Raw genomic sequence first — 24,089 nt, forward strand, 5'->3', positions numbered from 1 at the left:
ACAATTAGGATGCAGCCATTCAGGTTGAACTGACTGATCCTGCTCACTGGCTAGAACAAGATGCAGCAGATCTCATTGGAATGTGGATGGCACTGGAATTGACCTCAGGTGTGTGAGATGTGGGTTAGACTGTGTGTGTGTGTGTGTGTGTGTGTGTGTGTGTGTGTGTGTGTGTGTGTGTGTGTGTGTGTGTGTGTGTGTGTGTGTGTGTGTGTGTGTGTGTGTGTGTGTGTGTGTGTGTGTGTGTGTGTGTGTGTGTGTGTGTGAGAGAGTGTGTGTGTGCCTGCGGACTGTATGCGTACAAGTGCATCATTGCGCCGAGTGGATTTTTTTGTTCGCTCTAATGGCATCTTTAGCAAGACCGTTACGATGGAAACCACGTTACCACGGAAACGCAACCTGTCTCTTTGAATTGGAAGAATATCTCAGCCTCTCTCTCTCTCTCTTTTCCTATTTCTCGCCTTCTCTACCTTTCTCTCCTGACCTGATAGTGCAGCTGATGCCAGTTGAGCGGTGTACACATCAGAGAGAGAGAGAGAAAGGGAGAGATAATGTGTGTGGGTTAGAGGTGAGGAGTGGGGGCAGAGGTCATGAGTCATGAGGCAGAGAGCAGCAGTTGTGAGAACTGTTGCTCTGAAAGAGAGAGGAGGGTGAGAAGAGGATGTGTGTAAAGGAATAGACAGAAGGATGGATGGAGAATTGTGGCAAATGGGGCAAACATTAAACTGAAAGAGTAAGTAGAGGGTAGTTGGAGAAATAATTGCTCACACAGTTGGGTGGAATGGAGAGATGGGGTGAAAAAGAATGAAATCAAAATAGTTCAGATTGAGTCAGTAACGACAGAGTTAGAGGAGAGAGAGCGGAAGAGGTCTGCTCCATATGTATTTGGGGAGAATAGGAGGGAGAGAGAGAGATTGATTATGCTCTTGTAAGTGCTTTTGGCGTTATTGGAACAATGCTGTCCTCCCAATCCAGCCAATTTGAATTAACATTGTGGAGAGAGTGATTGAGAGAGAAATGGAGAACCTGGCAAAGAGATAGCAAGAGAAGGGTGACGGCGGATGCTGAGCGAAGGGGGCTTTGGCAGTCCGACAGAGAGGGAGGGAGTGAGGGTCTGGAAGGAGGACAGAGAGATGGATATCAAAAGGAGGGTTTTAAGTAGGACAGAGATACAGTGAGCTCCAAAAGTATTGGGACAGTGACACATTTTTTGTTGTTTTGGCTCTGTACTCCAGCACAAATATCATACCCCCAAGACATGCTAACCTCTCACCATTTATATAACAGGGGATGTTAGCATTTTTTGGGGTTATGATATTTATGCCTCTAACTTTCTCACTTATAATTATTAACAATTCATTCAGGATTATCCTTAATCATGGTAGAATCTACATTAATGTAGAAGTGTTTAGAAACATATTCTATTCTTATTTATAATAAAAGTGACTCCAAAATTACACTATACATTATTTACCATTAATTTAAATTCGGCTCAAAATAATCTGAAACACAACCAAAACAAACAATAAATGCATCCAACAAATGTATAGAGTCACAAGCTTGATGTAGTCATGGGACCAAATTCTTCACTTTTGACTTCTTTAATACACATAGAAGTGAATGTGTCCCAATACTTTTGGTCCCGTAAAATGTGGGGACTGTGTACAAAAAGTGCTGTTATTTCTCAATCGTTTACCTTCTATGAAAATACCCTCAAATTAAAGCTCATAGTCATTGTATGATTTCCAATCCAAAGTTCTGGAGTACAGAGACAAAACAAAACAAAACATGTCAAGGCCCCAGTACTTTTGGAGCTCACTGTAGATGGTTAGAGACAAAGAGAACAAGATAATGGTAGGGTGTGGAAGAAGTTCCTAGTGCCTCGATCACACCGACAACGTCATTGCATTTTGGTACAACAGAATTACATTCATTTTCAATGAATCGCTGCGTTTGCCCTGCAGCTTTGCGTTGCAGAGGAAGTTGCAGTGCGTTCGGTGTGGTACATACATTGGATTTATCTAACGTATGCGGCAAACTGTATGTATAGACGGCTTGACAGAAATAGTAGCAGAAGGTGAATGTTAAACTATTGTTGCATACTAGATGAAGCTGCATACTATTTTTGTCGGTGTGTTCTAAGTGCAAGAGAGATGGAGGGACACTGAGAGAACGTGAGAATTTGAAGCAAGGATGGAAAGAAATTGAGAAAAAAGGTGTGAGGGTCTGGTGGAGGAACCAGAAGAGGAGAGTGAGGGCGGGAGGAGCTGGAAGAGGAGAAGATGGGAGGTAGAGAGATGGGAGAGCGAGATAGATGGATCTGAAGGGACAGAGAGCAAGATGGGCGGAGAGATAGATGGAAGACAAATGTACTGTACACTCACAAGGTTAGGAGCATTTGTCTAATTTGATTCCTTTTATAAACTCAACTTCCTCCCTCCCTCCTGCCCTGACTTCTCTCCCTGACTTCTCTCCCTCTCTCCCTCCCTCTCCCTGCCTTCTCTCCCTCTCTCCCTCCCTCTCCCTGCCTTCTCTCCCTCCCTCTCCCTGACTTCTCTCCCTCTCTCCCTCCCTCTCCCTGCCTTCTCTCCCTCTATCCCTCCCTCTCCCTGCCTTCTCTCCCTCTCTCCCTCCCTCTCCTTGCCTTCTCTCCCTATCTCCCTCCCTCTCCCTGACTTCTCTCCCTCTCTCCCTCCCTTTCCCTGACTTCTCTCCCTCTCTCCCTCCCTCTCCCTGACTTCTCTCCCTCTCTCCCTCCCTCTCCCTGACTTCTCTCCCTCTCTCCCTCCCTCTCCCTGACTTCTCTCCCTCTCTCCCTCCCTCTCCCTGCCTTCTCTCCCTCTCTCCCTCCCTCTCCCTGCCTTCTCTCCCTCTCTCCCTCCCTCTCCCTGACTTCTCTCCCTCTCTCCCTGACTTCTCTCCCTCTCTCCCTCCCTCTCCCTGCCTTCTCTCCCTCTCTCCCTCCCTCTCCCTGCCTTCTCTCCCTCTCTCTCTCCCTCTCCCTGCCTTCTCTCCCTCTCTCTCTCCCTCTCCCTGCCTTCTCTCCCTCTATCCCTCCCTCTCCCTGCCTTCTCTCCCTCTCTCCCTCCCTCTCCCTGACTTCTCTCCCTCTCTCCCTCCCTCTCCCTGACTTCTCTCCCTCCCTCTCCCTGACTTCTCTCCCTCGCTCTCCCTGACTGCTGGCTGATTGAGGAGGAGTGACCCTGGACATATTGACTGAATCAGCCAGACAAATAAAACAAGCATTAAGTGTTTTTTTAATACTGTATGGGAATACATTACTCTCAGGATAATACGCTGAACTAATTGAAATGAAAAGCCATAGATGACCGGCTAGCCTCTTTTGCTAAATTAGATTTGGTGGAATTTAATATTTGTGCCGTGAATGATTCATTCCTTTGTATTTAACTGAGGGTTAAATGTATGTGTGTGTGTGTGTGTGTGTGTGTGTGTGTGTGTTAGTAACTGTGTATATTTGACTTTTGGCTTTACACACGCAAATTAGCAAAGAGTTGATGAGGGAGAGTGGAGAACACACACAGGGGACTATAAGCATAACATCACTGTAGCGAAGGTCTCAGTGTGTGTGAGGCCAGGGGGTGTTGAGTCAGACGGCTAGTAGAATAATGAGGGATACGAGGTGCCTCCGTACCTTAAAGGGCTTTGGCCCCATCTGATGACCCGGCGCCCAACTAATCAGTCCATTTGATATCTCACTGTGTAAATGGCCAGTGGCATGGTTCAGTAGGAGTGTTCAGTTAGCAGCAGTAGCAGTGGAGCGCAGGTTGGTGGGAGACAGTGTTGTCTTGTGGATGTGCTGAGATTAGTATGTATAAAATAGAGCTACTATTTATTCGGGGTTTGTGGCTTCCATGCATCTTTGCTGGCAAAAGTGTCTGTATTTCAATTACAGATGGTGTCTGGATAGTTTCTCACAATATGAGAATAACAAGCTGAGATTCCTCTCCAGTGTTTTATCTCAGCGTATTATTCAGGTCTGTGTTGTATCCATGAAGGCCATTTTCTTTCCAGTAGTACATCAAGATGCTGAGCGTGAAATGGATAGCGTAGTCATAGGGTGGTGTGTGTGTATGTGTGTATGTGCATGTCTGTAGGGTGTGTGTGTGTAGGGTGTGTGTGTATGTGCGTGTGTGTAGGGTGCATGTGCGTGTCTGTAGGGTGTGTGTGTATGTGTGTATGTGCGTGTCTGTAGGGTGTGTGTATGTGCGTGTGTGTAGGGTGTGTGTATGTGCGTGTGTGTAGGGTGTATGTGCGTGTCTGTAGGGTGTGTGTGTATGTGCGTGTGTGTGCGTATGTGCGTGTGTGTGCGTAGGGTGCATGTGCGTGTCTGTAGGGTGTGTGTGTGTATGTGTGTGTCTGTAGGGTGTGTGTATGTGTGTGTCTGTAGGGTGTGTGTATGTGAGTGTGTGTAGGGTGTGTGTACTGTACAGTATGTGCTCATGATGTCAAATTGTTGCAGATATTTTTAGAATCTTTGGGAAAATATAATGTATGTATTGTATCCGGCTCAGATAGAGAGTGAACACATGGAAAATGTAATGTATGTATTGTATCTGGCTCAGATAGAGAGGGAACACATGGAAAATGTAATGTATGTATTGTATTCGGCTCAGATAGAGAGTGAACACATGGAAAATGTAATGTATGTATTGTATCTGGCTCAGATAGAGAGGGAACACATGGAAAATGTAATGTATGTATTGTATCTGGCTCAGATAGAGAGTGAACACATGGAAAATGTAATGTATGTATTGTATCTGGCTCAGATAGAGAGGGAACACATGGAAAATGTAATGTATGTATTGTATCTGGCTCAGATAGAGAGTGAACACATGGAAAATGTAATGTATGTATTGTATCTGGCTCAGATAGAGAGCGAGCACTTGGAAAATGTAATGTATGTATTGTATCTGGCTCAGATAGAGAGCGAGCACTTGGAAAATGTAATGTATGTATTGTATCTGGCTCAGATAGAGAGCGAGCACATGGAAAATGTAATGTATGTATTGTATCTGGCTCAGATAGAGAGTGAACACATGGAAAATGTAATGTATGTATTGTATCTGGCTCAGATAGAGAGGGAACACATGGAAAATGTAATGTATGTATTGTATCTGGCTCAGATAGAGAGTGAACACATGGAAAATGTAATGTATGTATTGTATCTGGCTCAGATAGAGAGTGAACACATGGAAAATGTAATGTATGTATTGTATTCGGCTCAGATAGAGAGCGAGCACTTGGAAAATGTAATGTATGTATTGTATTCGGCTCAGATAGAGAGCGAGCACATGGAAAATGGGAGCAGAGACCAGGCAGGAAAAGAAAGAGAATGGAGGATAAAAGGATACACGTGTAAAAGTGGAGAAACAAAAGCTTTGCTTGAAATAGAGAAGTGTTTTTAATTCATTCTCAAAGAGAGACAGATTACCTATTGTAGATATTCAGTTTCCAATGGTTGCTGCATACCAGCATCTTGTGGGAGTTGATACTGTCGATATGTTAACGTGGCTGCCGTTGTTGAAAAAACGACCGTACAGTATATTTTGCCCTGGCGTCCCTAAATTCACTGTCATGTTGACTCAACCCCAGTTTGAATGTGAACTTGTCTTCCCGCTCAATGACAGAGAGAGGGAAAGCGTGTGAGAGAGGTATAGAGAAGGTGGCTGCCAGAGGCTTGTCTGTACTGTGCCACAGCTGGTGAGACAGTGTGCAGTCACAGTGTGGGAGAGGAAGTGCAGCCTCACTCCAGCGTCTGTGCAGCTCTATGCCCGCCTGCCGCTGTTAGGAGGATGGAGGGATGAGAGCCAGTGGATGGATGCATGCAGTGTGGGTTGTAATAGGGTTTGAACAATATCACATTTTGATAATAGTGATTTTAGGAATACAGTCGTTTAGCAGATGCTTTAATCCAAAGAGAAATTCCATGGTAACAGAATTACACTGAGACTGGGCCTCATTCAGCATGCTGAATATGTTCTAACTTTAAGTCGCTTTGGGGAAATTCCATGGTAACAGAATTACACTGAGACTGGGCCTCATTCAGCATGCTGAATATGTTCTAACTTTAAGTCGCTTTGGGGAAATTCCATGGTAACAGAATTACACTGAGACTGGGCCTCATTCAGCATGCTGAATATGTTCTAACTTTAAGTCGCTTTGGGGAAATTCCACGGTAACAGAATTACACTGAGACGGGGCCTCATTCAGCATGCTGAATATGTTCTAACTTTAAGTCGCTTTGGGGAAATTCCACGGTAACAGAATTACACTGAGACTGGGCCTCATTCAGCATGCTGAATATGTTCTAACTTTAAGTCGCTTTGGGGAAATTCCACGGTAACAGAATTACACTGAGACGGGGCCTCATTCAGCATGCTGAATATGTTCTAACTTTAAGTCGCTTTGGGGAAATTCCATGGTAACAGAATTACACTGAGACTGGGCCTCATTCAGCATGCTGAATATGTTCTAACTTTAAGTCGCTTTGGGGAAATTCCACGGTAACAGAATTACACTGAGACTGGGCCTCATTCAGCATGCTGAATATGTTCTAACTTTAAGTCGCTTTGGGGAAATTCCACGGTAACAGAATTACGCTGAAACTGGGCCTCATTCAGCATGCTGAATATGTTCTAACTTTAAGTCGCTTTGGGGAAATTCCACGGTAACAGAATTACACTGAGACTGGGCCTCATTCAGCATGCTGAATATGTTCTAACTTTAAGTCGCTTTGGGGAAATTCCACGGTAACAGAATTACACTGAGACTGGGCCTCATTCAGCATGCTGAATATGTTCTAACTTTAAGTCGCTTTGGGGAAATTCCACGGTAACAGAATTACGCTGAAACTGGGCCTCATTCAGCATGCTGAATATGTTCTAACTTTAAGTCGCTTTGGGGAAATTCCATGGTAACAGAATTACGCTGAGACTGGGCCTCATTCAGCATGCTGAATATGTTCTAACTTTAAGTCGCTTTGGGGAAATTCCACGGTAACAGAATTACGCTGAAACTGGGCCTCATTCAGCATGCTGAATATGTTCTAACTTTAAGTCGCTTTGGGGAAATTCCATGGTAACAGAATTACGCTGAGACTGGGCCTCATTCAGCATGCTGAATATGTTCTAACTTTAAGTCGCTTTGGGGAAATTCCACGGTAACAGAATTACACTGAGACTGGGCCTCATTCAGCATGCTGAATATGTTCTAACTTTAAGTCGCTTTGGGGAAATTCCACGGTAACAGAATTACACTGAGACTGGGCCTCATTCAGCATGCTGAATATGTTCTAACTTTAAGTCGCTTTGGGGAAATTCCACGGTAACAGAATTACACTGAGACTGGGCCTCATTCAGCATGCTGAATATGTTCTAACTTTAAGTCGCTTTGGGGAAATTCCATGGTAACAGAATTACACTGAGACTGGGCCTCATTCAGCATGCTGAATATGTTCTAACTTTAAGTCGCTTTGGGGAAATTCCACGGTAACAGAATTACGCTGAGACTGGGCCTCATTCAGCATGCTGAATATGTTCTAACTTTAAGTCGCTTTGGGGAAATTCCATGGTAACAGAATTACACTGAGACGGGGCCTCATTCAGCATGCTGAATATGTTCTAACTTTAAGTCGCTTTGGGGAAATTCCACGGTAACAGAATTACACTGAGACTGGGCCTCATTCAGCATGCTGAATATGTTCTAACTTTAAGTCGCTTTGGGGAAATTCCATGGTAACAGAATTACACTGAGACTGGGCCTCATTCAGCATGCTGAATATGTTCTAACTTTAAGTCGCTTTGGGGAAATTCCATGGTAACAGAATTACACTGAGACTGGGCCTCATTCAGCATGCTGAATATGTTCTAACTTTAAGTCGCTTTGGGGAAATTCCATGGTAACAGAATTACACTGAGACTGGGCCTCATTCAGCATGCTGAATATGTTCTAACTTTAAGTCGCTTTGGGGAAATTCCATGGTAACAGAATTACACTGAGACTGGGCCTCATTCAGCATGCTGAATATGTTCTAACTTTAAGTCGCTTTGGGGAAATTCCATGGTAACAGAATTACGCTGATGTATATCAAACAAAAACCAGTGATTTCAAATTATAACAAACCATAGAACATAGAATTTCCACTGAAAATGTAACAAAACACATTTACAGGAATAACTGTGCAAATACAAAGTTTCGTAACAGAATAAAACTGAGGGAGATTCTGTTACCAAACTTTGCATCCTGCACAGTTTTCCCAGTAAATGTTTTTATTTATTTACTGTGTAAATTGTTCAAAGAAGTCATTGTTGTATAGTTTGTTAAATCTTGAAATATTTTTTTGTTTGTTTGGCATACATTTAAAAAAAATCTGCGTGTAGTTCTGTTGCCATGGAAAGCGACTTTCCATGGCAGTGAACACATATTCAGTATGCTGTATGTGGCCCATTGCAGGAAATGAACCTACCATTTTGCTGTTGAAAACACCCTGATATGATGATTATATAACAAGTATATATAACAAGACTGGGGTCAAGTCCCGGTCACTCAACTTTTTATTATAGCTGTGCAGTTTTGGAAGGATCTCGTCAATGTTTTACATCATTTTGTTTTATTCTGCATTGTCCTACTTCATTAAAATATAATTTTAGATTTCATCCATATGTATGCCAACTATAACAAAGTAACCCTCTTTTTCACTCTCTACCCTTTCTCATGCTATCTCTTCCTCTCGCCCCTCTCCCGCTCTCCCTCTGTTCTTCTTTTCAAATTCAGTTCAAAGGTGAACTTTATTGGCTTATTGGCATGACTGCTGTGTTGCCAAAGCAGTTGAACACTGGATCAGCAGCACATCCCTCCCTCCCTCCCTCCCTCCCTCCCTCCCTCCCTCCCTCCCTCCCTCCCTCCCTCCCTCCCTCCCTCCCTCCCACATTCAGGTTCAAAAGAGTCTTTATTGGCAGGACATGGTTATACAAGTACTGCTCCAGTGTTAACACACAGCTAGTGCAGTAACGACAACCTCTTCCTCTCTGTCTGTTCTCTCTCTCCAATAATACTTCTCTATATTGTTTTTTACTGTTGGTGGGTTCCATGGGCTCCCGAGTGGCGCAGCGGTGTAAGACACTGCATCTACAGTCCTTGGTTCGAATCCAGGCTGCATCACATCTGGCTGCGATTGGGAGTCCCATAGGGCGGCGCATAATTGGCCCAGGGCCCTCTGGGTTTGGCCGGGGTAGGCCGTCATTGTAAAATAAAAACGTGTTCTTAACTGACTTACCTGGTTAAATATATAAAAATACAAGTAAAAATAATGTCTGTGTGCTCTGCAGAATGTGTGTGAGAGGAGAGAGAATAGATGGGAGTGAATTAAACATTTTTGATGTTGTAAAGGAGGTTACTGGGTTTACTGGCCATTGTTCCATTTACATATTGTTGTGTTTAAAAGCTTTGACAGCGTCGCCTTTCATGCCAGTCTGAATCTCAGGGAGAGCTAGTGTGTGTGGGAGTGTGTGGGAGTGTGTGGGAGTGTGTGTGTGTGTGTGTGTGTGTGTGTGTGTGTGTGTGTGTGTGTGTGTGTGTGTGTGTGTGTGTGTGTGTGTGTGTGTGTGTGTGTGTGTGTGTGTGTGTGTGTGTGTGTGTGTGTGTGTGTGTGTGTGTGTGTGTGTGTGTGTGTTGGAGAGGGAGACAGATAAAGGAAAGTATGAGAGGTGGAAAGAGATGCTTGTCCTGTTGTCCCACTTCACAGACGGAGTCAGACCAAGTCAGAGAGTTAACAAGGGACTGATACTCTTAACAATTCATGAGTCCAGTGGCAGGTTGGATGCTCTCCCACCAGAACCTAAAAAGCCACAGCAGACACATGCCTTGTAGGAGTTTTGTCAGCCAGCCACGGCCCAAGGGCACGTTAGTGTGCCAGTGTCACGCCTGGCAGAACGAGGGCACACACGCACACACACACATACACACACACACACACACACACACACACACACACACACACACACACACACACACACACACACACACACACACACACACACAGGCTCAGTGACAAAGCAGAGTGAGAGGCAGCCAGGGAAGGAGGAGGGACTGTGTAGATTGGCTTATTGTCTTACCCTGTCTTGTAACATGTTCCGCTTTGGAAATACTCCTGTCATGCCAATAAAGCAGATTTGAATTTTAATCGGGCTAATTGGTGGGAGCACGGGTAAGGAGGAGCTGCGAGGGAGGGAGAAAAAGGAGAAAGCGGGTGGTCTTTTCACAGTGACGGAGAGCGTACTTACATGTTGCCTGAAAAAGAACACATAGAAACTCAGACACTCGCTCACACAGAGACCTAGTTGACCTGTCTGAGCTGTCCATGAGGTGGGGATGTGTTCTGGGTGCAGGGTTAGAGGTGGAGGCTGACCACTGCCCCTGTCCTGCTCTGCCGTGTGTGTGTGGGCGTGTGAGAGTGAGCGCATTGAGGCAAACCTGGTGTTACCTCGAGCTCTGTGGGTGCTGGCACGGGGAGTCAGTGTCTGTTAGCACAGAGACGTCTGAGTGTGAAGTGGCGAGACGCGGCAACAGCATGACCATGGCTCAGGGCCTGATGTGGCGGAGAAAGAGGACAGGTGAAATTTAGGATGAGGGCAGAAAGAGAGGTAGGTAGGGAGAGAGGGAGGGAGGGAGGGAGGGAGGGAGAGAGAGAGAGAGAGAGAGAGAGAGGGCATGCAGCAAAGGAATTACATTGGCCATCTGCATGTCATGACCACAGGACTAACCTACTGTAAGACGGGGGTTTTGAGTGCATGTCATGACCACAGGACTAACCTACTGTAAGACGGGGGTTTTGAGTGCATGTCATGACCACAGGACTAACCTACTGTAAGACGGGGGTTTGAGTGCATGTCATGACCACAGGACTAACCTACTGTAAGACGGGGGTTTTGAGTGCATGTCATGACCACAGGACTAACCTACTGTAAGACGGGGGTTTGAGTGCATGTCATGACCACAGGAGATGTTGTGGGCTGGTCAGTATTTCTGCAGCTTTTCTATTAAGACAGAGATGGTAATGGGTGTAAAGATGTCAGACTGCTGCAGCCCTCAGTGGGTTGCCGTCTAAAGACAAGAAATGCGCCATAGAGAAACGGGTTTCAGTCAGCTAACGTCTCGTGTCGAAAGGCAAAACAAAGAGCTCTCCGTTTTTTTCTTTGGTCTTCCGTTGGTTCCTCTTCTCTTTTCCCTGGAAGGGCTGCTGTGACGGCTGGTTACATTATAATCACAATCATGTTAGGGGCAAAATTAGCCAAATATTTTAATCAAGACCTGGGATTTTTTAATTAGGGTTCAAAAAGTAGTTAGAATAAGGTCAGCGCTAATTAGGTGATGGTCTGACAAATGTGAGAACTAATTAAGTCTGCATGTGTTTGATTAAAGATAAGGAGGTTTTTATGATAAGAAATATGATGATGAAGCATGAGAGCAGGGAAGAGAGGGGAAGAGAGGGGAAGAGAGGCAGGTCTAATTGAGGTAGAGATAATACTTGTGTGAGTGAGAGAGCTGGAGAGAGACAGAGAGAGAGGGACAGAATGAGACACAAGTGAGTGAACATGTTCATTACCTTTTTTGAAACTCATTTTGATTATGTATTCTGAGTGCATGCATTATTTGTGTTCATATCAGCATGTTTGATTGGACAATTCTGTTAGCAATTATGTACTTTATGAGGTGTTGTGTGTGTGTGTATCCTGCACTGTAGATTTTAAACAAGCTAGTCTTCTAGCAAGACCCAGCTGTTCCTTCTCTCTCTTTCTCTCTCTCCCCTGCTCTCTCTCTCTCTCTCTTTCTCTCTCCCACTTGCTCTCTCTCTCTCCCCCTCTCTCTTTCGCTCTCTATCTCTCTCTCCTGCTTGCTCTCTCTCTCTCTCTCCCTCTTGCTCTCCTCTCTTTCTCTCCGTCTTGCTCTCCTGCCTCGCTCTTGCATCTCTACCCATCAGGCAGTGCAGAGCAGCAGTCAATAGCAACCCCCCCTCGCTCATGTTCAAAGAACCCCTTATAGGCAGGATAGAAATATGCATTGTCAAAACCTTGGAGCAGACAGCGCACTCACACAAGTAGAAAAACAGCAATGGTGGTTATGAAAAAAAATCAAATACACTTGAACATTCTTCAAAACGGCAAAAAATCTATATTGTTGCTGTTGGCAGAAACCCGGTACTCTTACAGGCTTGCAGTAATGCAGAGCACACCCACATACGGAATACAATGTACATTGAATACTTGTGTGGGTTCAGGTGGCGTGGACTATATGACCTCACTATACTGTATATGCTGTACTGTAGGTAACTTTGTCCCAGTACTCCTTATGCTGTGCATATAGTGCATAAATGTATCACGGTGTGTTTTTGCCTCTTGCATACAGGTTGTGCATTGGTGTGTCCCTGCGTGTGTAATTGAAATACCTGAGTTATTGACTCTCTCCCCCCAAGTCTGATGGCAGCTTGGTGAGTGTGTGAGCTCTCTCATTGGACAGCTGTGGGGCAGGCAGCCAGGCAGAAAGAGGAACTATCTCCGGCTCTGTCAGATAGGGCTGGTAATAGTCAGGGACCTCACGATGTTAGGTGCCGAAATGGATTGCGATTTCCATGATTCTATATGTATTGTGATCCCATACTGCGATTTTATGTTCCAAACATATTGCTCACTATATGTCTGCTGCAGAGAGATGAGAAAGCATGAGAACATTTGTTTTGATCAGTCAGGAAATTAAAGTGCTGAAGACATGGTGGCTCACTATTTAAAAAGAAGATGGAGAACAAGCTATAAGATGAAAAATACCAGAGTTTTGGTGCAGGTACAGCCGACCAGCGCTAGCTAACGCTACCTAGAAAATAAATATATGTGTTTTTTTTACAAATTGATACCTCGAGTCAAAGTATCAATATAATATTGTCAAGAAATAATATAGTGATATGTAACTGAATCGGTTATTCCCCCTCATCACTACTGTCAGGGCTTCTGGGTGCTGCTGAGAGGAGACCATACATGTACATCCTGTCTGTCTCTGACAGCACCAATCGGCTGTGGGTTAGCAGCTGTGGCTGGCGCTGCCCTGACTCCCTGGCCCGCTACTGCTCACTCACTCTGCAGTCTGTACCAGGTCACAGCCCACCAGCCACCCGCTCCCCTCATTGTTACCATAGACCCCCCCCCCCTCCCTCCATACTCACCTTCTCTCATGATTCCATTGCTCTCTCTGACTAATTTCTCTCCCTCCTTTCTTTTCTGTCGATTCCTCTCTCTTTAACCCTCTTCGTTCCTCACCCAGCGTACTCTCTCTGTCTCTGTCTGTCTCTCTCTTTAACCCTCTTAGTTCCTCACCCAGCGTACTCTCTCTGTCTCTGTCTGTCTCTCCCTTTATCCCTCAGTGTTGTTCCCTCTCTCCCCTTATTATTTAGCCTCTGTCTTACGGTCCAGTACAGTAGACTGCAGTGGCTGCTTGGGACAGACAGGGACACACTCCCTCCTCAGGCATTTTAATGTGTGCTAATCGATACCCCAGCGCTCAGGGAGGTGATAATTCAGACTGACCTTAATTATTGTTGCTGTAAATGAAGCCAGTCTTTATTTGGCTCTGGGTCTTTTTTCTCTCGCTTTTCTTCTTCTCCTCTTTTTTTTGCTAATGAAAATTCTGCGGACCTCTGGCTCTCTGAATGACTGCATGGGCCAGTACATTAACACTGCTCTTAGAAAGAGAGGAGGGGAGCTGCAGGGGACCGTGTGGAGGAGGGGGGCTGGAAATTCAATTATAACTGTGTCCCGGCAGTAATTTCACTGGAATAAATGGGACAGGGAGCGGGAGAGGAGATAGAGAGAGATCACAGGAGAGAGGGACATGAGAAAGAAAGTGGCAAAAGGGGATGAGATGGGATGAAGGTAGTGTGTAGAGGGACACATGGAGGAGGGCTAGAGGGTCAATCATGGCCTAGTGGAGAGGAGGGTACAGTGGAAATTTACATTGACTTAGACATGTAGAATATACTGTTGTGGAATATACTGTTTATTCACAGTTATTGTGTATGATATATCATATGTAAGTGGCAAACACACACAGCATACTTATTCACCCCTTTCTGCTGTGCCTTTTCAGTGGTTTAGTCTGATCTCATTCATGTGGAAACAAGGTAACGGATCAACCCATGTGCGTCCCCTGGGTTATAGAGGTTAGGCTTTGATGTTGAGTGAAGCACGGATTCCTAAGCCAAAGAGATTTCAATACCCTGCCCGGCTGACAGACACGCCTGGTTTTACACTCCGACGCACACACTGACACACACAGAAACACGGCCGCACACACGCACACACACACACATATACAGTATTGGGAAACAACTGCAGAGTGTTGTCTAGACGCCTCCTCTCCAGTTCAATATTCAATGTGGACATGTAACATAGCATTACTGACCTCCACTCTTCTGTTCCCCAGGATGACAACTCTATGTTCTTCCAGTTCGGCCCGTCCATCGAGCAGCAGGCCTCGGTCATGCTCAACATCATGGAGGAGTACGACTGGTACATCTTCTCCATCGTCACCACATACTACCCCGGATACCTGGACTTTGTCACCAAGGTAGCTCACTGATACACGACAGGGTAGCTCTCTCTTTTTCCCTCCTTCCTTTGAATAGTGCCACCAGGCAGTCCATGAGCAGATTGTAACGTCACCGTGGACTTATCGTCTTAACTTCTAGGATAGTGATAGGAAGGCAACTACTAAGCCGGCGGCTAATCTCAACTTGTTCATGTAGTCAGGAAGTGTCAGTAGGTATTTAAATACTGTTGCGTTGAGAGAAATCAGATTGGCCCTGTCAAATGGCCCTTCAGCCCTCTCACACGCCTCTGTCTTCCTCAATGTCCTTGAACACTTATTGTGATAACTCAATATGACATATTATCATACCCGACCCTACCTCTCACCCACCTACTTCTTCCTCCCTGGTCCCTCCGTCCCTCCCTCTACCCTGTAGATCCGGAGCACCATAGAGAACAGCTTTGTGGGCTGGGAGCTGGAGGAGGTTCTGCTGCTGGACATGTCAGTGGATGATGGAGACTCTAAGATCCAGAACCAGCTGAAGAAGCTGCAGAGCCCCGTCATCCTGCTGTATTGCACTAAGGAGGAGGCCAACACCATCTTCGAAGTGGCCCACTCCGTAGGGATCACGGGCTACGGCTACACCTGGATCGTCCCCTCGCTGGTAGCTGGGGACGCTGAAGTGATCCCTGCCGAGTTCCCTACAGGTTGGTTTGGAATAAGTTCTATGTGATTTATCTCTATTTAAAGTCTATGATTGGTTGCTGTTTTGATGTTGATTTATAGTTGGGAATATGTGGGACCAGGTAGCTGGTACTGATCAAAACCTAATCTGAAATCCATGCACACAATGCATATTTTTGGGTGCAAAATCTTACATTGATATTTCTGCATGATTTACGATAAATCATCGTAAATCGCTTGCATCTCAAGTTGATGGATATGGCCCTTAATAATGTATTACCATGTTAGATATGTAAATCATATGATGTGTGATGGTCGAGTGGGCGAGGTAATGAACACGTTTTTCTGCAGGTTTTAACTGTCCCTTGAGAAGGTTTGTCCTGCACATTAGTCTGTGACAGATGGCAGATACTGCATGAATTAAGGGTGTTTTGTGTCAAACTGTCAAAATCAACACTTCAGTTTATCACTGTTGGATGAATTTACAGTATAGGCCTTACAGTAACCTTCAGAATGTGAATTGTCTCACTAAGTTCATATTTCTAGCACATGTAGGCCTATACCTTCAATGGAGAACTTACTAACTAATTTAGAGTACAAATAATGTGGTATGCGATATAGTTAAGGCCTGGTGTTTGCGATGGTTCAGTGTGAAGCCAAGGTGCACGCTAACATGCTAATTTGTTAACAGGCACGCTAAATACTTTTCAGCCATATTTGATGGCCTCCAATCCTCATAAGTAATTCCACTGATGCGTTCCTTAAGTGGCACTCTGGGGAAATACAGTATCTCAATCTCACCTCCTCCCCCTCCACTATCCCTCTCTCTCCTCCTTCTCCTCTATCCCTCTTTCTCCTCCTCCTCCTCTATCTCTCTCTCCTCCTCATCCTCCTCTATCCCTCTCTCCTCCTTCTCCTCCTCTATCCCTCCCCCTTCCTCTATCCCTCTCTCTTTCGCAATTCACTTAAACACACATCTCGTGACGCATAGATATTGCTAATGTATTTAGCATGTGACCCTCCTAATCTTACATCACAGACAATGATGAGCTGTCTGGCACCAATGGCGTGGTTTTGTAATCAGGTCCTCCAATCAACAGATAGAATGAGAAGGAGGGGCGGGGAGTAGAGGACTACTGCAGTTCAAATGGAAGGACAAGGGGTCTGGTTCTCAGAGCACAAGTGCTCACACACCTCTAAGTCAACACCATTGTCCTCCTCTTCCTGTTTACCCCCATTGCTAAGGGAGATGAGATTGTCTAAGTTGTTGCAACATTTTCCTCATGTCCGGAGATGGACAGGTCCCACTGGCTACCAACCAACCAACCCTTTCCACTAGCATGCACACACTCTAGTTCTATAATATCATTTTTGTAGGGTGAATATAAAAGCCTTGAGAAAGTGTCAACAGTGTGTGACATTAGATATGGTCCTGGAGAGACTGAGCTGTCATCCCAGAGCCCCGTGGGTCTACAGGTTGGATGCTGTCTGTCTATTTCTGTCCAGTTCCCTGGTAATGGATTGGCCAGTCCCTGTCAAGTGGGCCGCAGCAGACAGAGAGGGCGTGAGGATGCAGTTTGACTGAGAAAAGAGGAGTGGGGTGGCTGTCAGTGGTGTGTGGCACACGCCTCATAGTGTGTTTAGCCCCTTGAGTGCATAACCTCTTTTCCTCTACTCTCTTTCTCTATCTCCCCCCTGTCACTGTCTCCTCTGTCGACTGTATGTCATGGATCTCTCTCTTTCTGCTCTCCCTTTCTCTCTTTCTGCTCTCCCTTTCTCTCTTTCTGCTCTCCCTTTCTTCCTATTCTCATCACTCATCACTCATCACTATTCTCATCTGTTTCTGCCTCTTCCCTCAATTCTTTCTCTCTCTCTTGCTCTCTCTATCCACCCCCTCCTTCTCATCTCTCTCTCTCTCTATCTCTCTGCAGGTTTAATCTCTGTGTCGTATGACGAGTGGGACTACGGCCTGGAGGCTCGCGTGCGCGATGGGGTGGCTGTCATCGCCATGGCAACCTCCACCATGATGCTCGACAGGGGGGCACACACCCTGATGAAGTCTGAGTGCCACGGGGCCACGGACAAGAAGGGGCCCATTGCTGGGAACCCCAATGAGGTGCTCAGGTAAATCTGGGGCGGATCACCTATCAACCCTTTGAAATCTTTCAACATCTGCACACACAAAGAGTAACACACACATACACACACATCTCCCTCCCAAAACAGCCCCCCTCCCCGTGCTGCACCCCCACACCCAGACCCTCTCCTTTCCTCTGCTGGGCCTTTTGAACTGGTTGTGATGCGGAGCGTTCTGCCGCGTTTTAATTGGTCCCAGTGGCGTTTCAGTCTGAGAACAGTAGCCCGTTGTAGCCCGTTGCGCTGCTCTGTGGAACTGAGTGGGGTATTGCATTCCGGAGCAGTTCCACCCTACTCTGTGTTTTGCCACTCTGCCTCTATGTGTTGGGGGATTGTTGGGCATCCTGTTGGGACACCAAAGTGGGTTTGGTCACTTACAAAAATCCTGTTTCCTCCACTGATTCGGGGCTTGTTGGGAGCGGCTGAGTGCTATTTCTGTTGCTGTATCACGGCAGCACCTGGGGATGCTCTGAGCTTTCTCTCGCACAAGCATTTCTGGTTGCAGTTCAAAGCCTAACTGAGTCTAGCTCACTTCGGAAGCTCTGTCTGCTGTATTGTCTCACAGGAAGCTGTCAGGTGTCATTTCAGCGTAGGCCTCTTACGTTATGCCGTAGTTGTTTGCCCCTGCCCAGTGCTTTTAGATAACGGCACAGCTACTTTCCCCGGTATATTGTCCTCTGTAATACTCTCCCCAGCCGCCTCTAACCCACTGTTTCATAATCAACTAGGCTGTGCATTTGATTAAATCATGCTGAACTGTTCTCAGATCGGGCTCTGGTTTTACTTGAACTAACCTGTTTGTTGATAACCTCTGTCTTCAGGGGGTCAATGAGCTGATTAGCAGCAAGCCCACAGATAGTCAGATAGACTCTCAATCAGTGCTTCCTCTCATGTGATAGATACGGCACTATGGGGCTATGAGAGCAGCCTGATGGGATGCCAGGGGTTATCAGACCTATAACAGCCTATATGACTACGTATCGTACTTTTGTTGTTTCTTTTAATGTATCGGGGGAAAAGATAAAGAAGTCTATGGCCACTTACACATAGCCTTTCTGTGGGACTCGAGCTGAAATATGTTGATACCTTGCTGGACTTCCCTTCAGGGTTTTTCACTTATTGAATCCCGGAGAGTTAGGGGACCTGATTGGCGCTTTAAGTCATGTGCGGAAAAACAAAATGAAAATCCTGTATTTGCCCGAGGTATTTGTCAAGGATCTAGGACACCGGTATAAGGTATCATATGTGAGTGGTGTGTTTTTTTAATTGTAAATGAATGGTTATTTTTCTTTTCTTATAAGAGAATCATGTTGGAGTCAGTAGAAACACAACATGGAATACATTGAATGACTTTTACCTGTACTTTTACGTACTGGTAGAGGATAGTATGGACTGTTCCATTAGTGGAACCTGAAGGCACCTGGATCATGGTCTAACAAAGCTGACTCTGACCCACCTCAACAGGAACAGGTTACATGTTAGAAATGAGCAGTGTGTTGGAAAAGGGGTCAAGTGCTTTTAAGTGTTGTGGAAATGTAGGTCTGCGGTAGTTTGTCTGTTGGAGAAGACAAAAGCTTGAGCAGTATTTTGACCCTGCATGGTCTTTGGAGTGACCTCTGCCAGGTCCAGTCAGAAGGCAGCTGCAGTCCATAAACTCCTGCTGGGTATCTGTTATGGGGATGGAAGTGGGCTACTTCACAGAACTTTTGGGCGATGGATGTAAAATGGTACCTGTTTATGATGGGGCTTTCATGGAACTGGGTCAGACTGCTGGTCTCTCTTTCTCTCTCTCTTTCTGTCTTTATTTCTCTCTCTATTTCTGTCTTTATTTCTCTCTCTATTTCTGTCTTTATTTCTCTCTCTATTTCTGTCTCTCTTTCTCTCTCTATTTCTGTCTTTATTTCTCTCTCTATTTCTGTCTTTATTTCTCTCTCTATTTCTGTCTTTATTTCTCTCTCTATTTCTGTCTTTATTTCTCTCTCTATTTCTGTCTTTATTTCTCTCTCTATTTCTGTCTTTATTTCTCTCTCTATTTCTGTCTTTATTTCTCTCTCTCTTTCTGTCTTTATTTCTCTCTTTAATTCTGTCTTTATTTCTCTCTCTATTTCTGTCTTCATTTCTCTCTCTATTTCTGTCTTTATTTCTCTCTCTATTTCTGTCTTTATTTCTCTCTTTAATTCTGTCTTTATTTCTTTCTCTCTCTCTCTCTTTCTCTCTGTCTCTGTCTCCCTCTCTCTCTCCATCTCTCACTCTGTCGCACACGCACGCACGCACACACACACACGCACGCACGCACACACACACACACACACACACACACACACACACACACACACACACACACACACACACACACACACACACACACACACAGGCAATATGGACCCTATTGTCATTTTCCATAGATTCCTAATCAATATTTCACAATATTGCCTGTTTGTTCAGCGTACTGTATCTACATAATCTGACATGTGGCCTGTGTGTTCACCGTACTGTATCTACATAATCTGACATGTGGCCTGTGTGTTCACCGTACTGTATCTACATAATCTGACATGTGGCCTGTGTGTTCACCGTACTGTATCTACATAATCTGACATGTGGCCTGTGTGTTCACCGTACTGTATCTACATAATCTGACATGTGGCCTGTGTGTTCACCGTACTGTATCTACATAATCTGTCATGTGGCCTGTGTGTTCACCGTACTGTATCTACATAATCTGACATGTGGCCTGTGTGTTCACCGTACTGTATCTACATAATCTGACATGTGACCTGTGTGTTCACCGTACTGTATCTACATAATCTGACATGTGGCCTGTGTGTTCACCGTACTGTATCTACATAATCTGACATGTGGCCTGTGTGTTCACCGTACTGTATCTACATAATCTGACATGTGGCCTGTGTGTTCACCGTACTGTATCTACATAATCTGACATGTGACCTGTGTGTTCACCGTACTGTATCTACATAATCTGTCATGTGACCTGTATGTTCACCGTACTGTATCTACATAATCTGACATGTGACCTGTGTGTTCACCGTACTGTATCTACATAATCTGACATGTGGCCTGTGTGTTCACCGTACTGTATCTACATAATCTGTCATGTGGCCTGTATGTTCACCATACTGTATCTACATAATCTGACATGTGGCCTGTGTGTTCACCGTACTGTATCTACATAATCTGACATGTGGCCTGTGTGTTCACCGTACTGTATCTACATAATCTGACATGTGGCCTGTGTGTTCACCGTACTGTATCTACATAATCTGACACGTGGCCTGTGTGTTCACCGTACTGTATCTACATAATCTGACATGTGGCCTGTGTGTTCACCGTACTGTATCTACATAATCTGTCATGTGGCCTGTGTGTTCACCGTACTGTATCTACATAATCTGACATGTGGCCTGTTTGTTCAGCGTACTGTATCTACATAATCTGACATGTGGCCTGTGTGTTCACCGTACTGTATCTACATAATCTGACATGTGGCCTGTGTGTTCACCGTACTGTATCTACATAATCTGACATGTGGCCTGTGTGTTCACCGTACTGTATCTACATAATCTGTCATGTGGCCTGTGTGTTCACCGTACTGTATCTACATAATCTGTCATGTGGCCTGTGTGTTCATCGTACTGTATCTACATAATCTGACATGTGACCTGTGTGTTCACCGTACTGTATCTACATAATCTGACATGTGACCTGTGTGTTCACCGTACTGTATCTACATAATCTGACATGTGGCCTGTGTGTTCACCGTACTGTATCTACATAATCTGACATGTGGCCTGTGTGTTCACCGTACTGTATCTACATAATCTGACATGTGACCTGTGTGTTCACCGTACTGTATCTACATAATCTGACATGTGGCCTGTGTGTTCACCGTACTGTATCTACATAATCTGACATGTGGCCTGTGTGTTCACCGTACTGTATCTACATAATCTGACATGTGGCCTGTGTGTTCACCGTACTGTATCTACATAATCTGACATGTGGCCTGTGTGTTCACCGTACTGTATCTACATAATCTGACATGTGGCCTGTGTGTTCACCGTACTGTATCTACATAATCTGACATGTGGCCTGTGTGTTCACCGTACTGTATCTACATAATCTGACATGTGGCCTGTGTGTTCACCGTACTGTATCTACATAATCTGACATGTGGCCTGTGTGTTCACCGTACTGTATCTACATAATCTGACATGTGGCCTGTTTGTTCAGCGTACTGTATCTACATAATCTGACATGTGGCCTGTGTGTTCACCGTACTGTATCTACATAATCTGACATGTGGCCTGTGTGTTCACCGTACTGTATCTACATAATCTGACATGTGGCCTGTGTGTTCACCGTACTGTATCTACATAATCTGTCATGTGGCCTGTGTGTTCACCGTACTGTATCTACATAATCTGTCATGTGGCCTGTGTGTTCATCGTACTGTATCTACATAATCTGACATGTGACCTGTGTGTTCACCGTACTGTATCTACATAATCTGACATGTGACCTGTGTGTTCACCGTACTGTATCTACATAATCTGACATGTGGCCTGTGTGTTCACCGTACTGTATCTACATAATCTGACGTGGCCTGTGTGTTCACCGTACTGTATCTACATAATCTGACATGTGACCTGTGTGTTCACCGTACTGTATCTACATAATCTGACATGTGGCCTGTGTGTTCACCGTACTGTATCTACATAATCTGACATGTGGCCTGTGTGTTCACCGTACTGTATCTACATAATCTGACATGTGGCCTGTGTGTTCACCATACTGTATCTACATAATCTGACATGTGGCCTGTGTGTTCACCGTACTGTATCTACATAATCTGACATGTGGCCTGTGTGTTCACCGTACTGTATCTACATAATCTGACATGTGGCCTGTGTGTTCACCGTACTGTATCTACATAATCTGTCATGTGGCCTGTGTGTTCACCGTACTGTATCTACATAATCTGACATGTGGCCTGTGTGTTCACCGTACTATATGTACATACTCTGACATGTGGCCTGTGTGTTCACCGTACTGTATCTACATAATCTGACATGTGGCCTGTGTGTTCACCGTACTGTATCTACATAATCTGACATGTGGCCTGTGTGTTCACCGTACTGTATCTACATAATCTGTCATGTGGCCTGTGTGTTCACCGTACTGTATCTACATAATCTGACATGTGGCCTGTGTGTTCACCGTACTGTATCTACATAATCTGACATGTGGCCTGTGTGTTCACCGTACTGTATCTACATAATCTGACATGTGGCCTGTGTGCGTTAATGACCCGTCCTCCCCTGGGCTTTATGCGTTGACTAAGAGGAAGGGGTGTATATAGGTGTGTGGTGATTTTACTGAGAGAGAGAGAGCCAGGAGGGCAGTGAGTGGGAGAAGGTGACATAGGCAGGAAAGTTAAACACATTTCACAGCAAAGAACAGTATCGTTACAGAGATGGAGAGAAACAGGGGGTAGAAGTGAAGTGAAGAGAGAAATATGGCCTGTCTCCCCCCTCTCTTTCCCCTCTTCTATCACTCTCTCTCTCTCTCTCTCTCTCTCTCTCTCTCTCTCTCTCTCTCTCTCTCTCTCTCTCTCTGTGAGATTATGGTTCCCATAGCAACGCAGCAGATTGGCTTGGAAATCTTGGTGGTTGTGGGTACCATGGCAACACATTACATATGCTTGTGTGAGTCTCTGTGTCGCCGTTGTCAACGTGTGTAGGATGGTACAGTGTACACATTCGCACACAAATACCCCACATGTACATCGTCATGCGTACCTATACCATCCTAAACAGTCAAGAGGACACATTCTCCAGTCACCTTGTAAATGGTTTATAATTTATGCAGCATATTACACAGGCTTTGCGTCGGTGCCAAGGTTGCTTCTGATTCACATGGTTCTCTATTAGTTCTCTACTTAATATTTCATACTTTATCTTTCCACGTGCAGTAGAGAGAGTGAAAAGTAGAAATATTTGAAGGACGTTGTAAATCCTGTGTTTTGGACCCGTGACATTTCGGAGCACACAGTTTGCATCTACCTGTTTACGTATCATGCCATTCTATCAAGCAAATCCACAGACTCTCCCACTCTCCTACACACATCATACCAAGGTGCAGCGGTGTACTGTATCCCTCTCATTACGCAACATACAGGTAACAGCCAAAAGGAAACACCACAATAAAGTGCCTTAATAGGGTGTTGAGCCAGAACAGCTTCCGTGCACCTCGGCATAGATTCTACAAGTGTCTGGAACTCTATTGGAGGGATGTGAGACCATTCTTTCACGAGAGATTCCATCATTTGATGTTTTGTTGACAGTGGTGGAAAACGCTTTCATGCTCATCAAACTATTCAGTGACCACTCAGGGCATTGTCTTCTTATGTGGGCATAGCTATGGTAGCCAAATTAATGGCCTGCCCAGCATTTTTATACATGACCCTAAGCATGATGGGATGTTAAGTGCTTAATTAACTCAGGAACCACGCCTGCTTTCAATAAACTATGAATCCCTCATTTACTCAAGTGTTTCCATTATTTTGGCAGTTACATGTAGATATCACAGTCAACGCTCGCTTTTCCGTGTGTGGATGTGTGTGGATGTGTGTGGATGATGTGTGAATGTGTGACTGT

At 45.0% G+C, this 24,089-nt stretch overlaps 1 protein-coding gene across 1 annotated transcript in view; it reads left to right on the forward strand.

The window, feature by feature from the left end:
* The window catches only part of LOC110538963 (glutamate receptor ionotropic, NMDA 2B), a 112,392-nt gene that overhangs the window by 61,946 nt on the left and 26,357 nt on the right, over nt 1–24,089 (forward strand). Inside the window, exons 4-6 of the mRNA XM_036938478.1 lie at nt 14,488–14,631; nt 15,029–15,299; nt 17,208–17,400. Of these exons, the coding sequence (XP_036794373.1) occupies nt 14,488–14,631; nt 15,029–15,299; nt 17,208–17,400 (608 nt within the window). The remainder of the gene's footprint in view (nt 1–14,487; nt 14,632–15,028; nt 15,300–17,207; nt 17,401–24,089) is intronic.

The sequence above is a fragment of the Oncorhynchus mykiss genome, chromosome 12 (assembly GCF_013265735.2).
Source record: "Oncorhynchus mykiss isolate Arlee chromosome 12, USDA_OmykA_1.1, whole genome shotgun sequence".
In the NCBI taxonomy this organism is placed as follows: domain Eukaryota; kingdom Metazoa; phylum Chordata; class Actinopteri; order Salmoniformes; family Salmonidae; genus Oncorhynchus; species Oncorhynchus mykiss.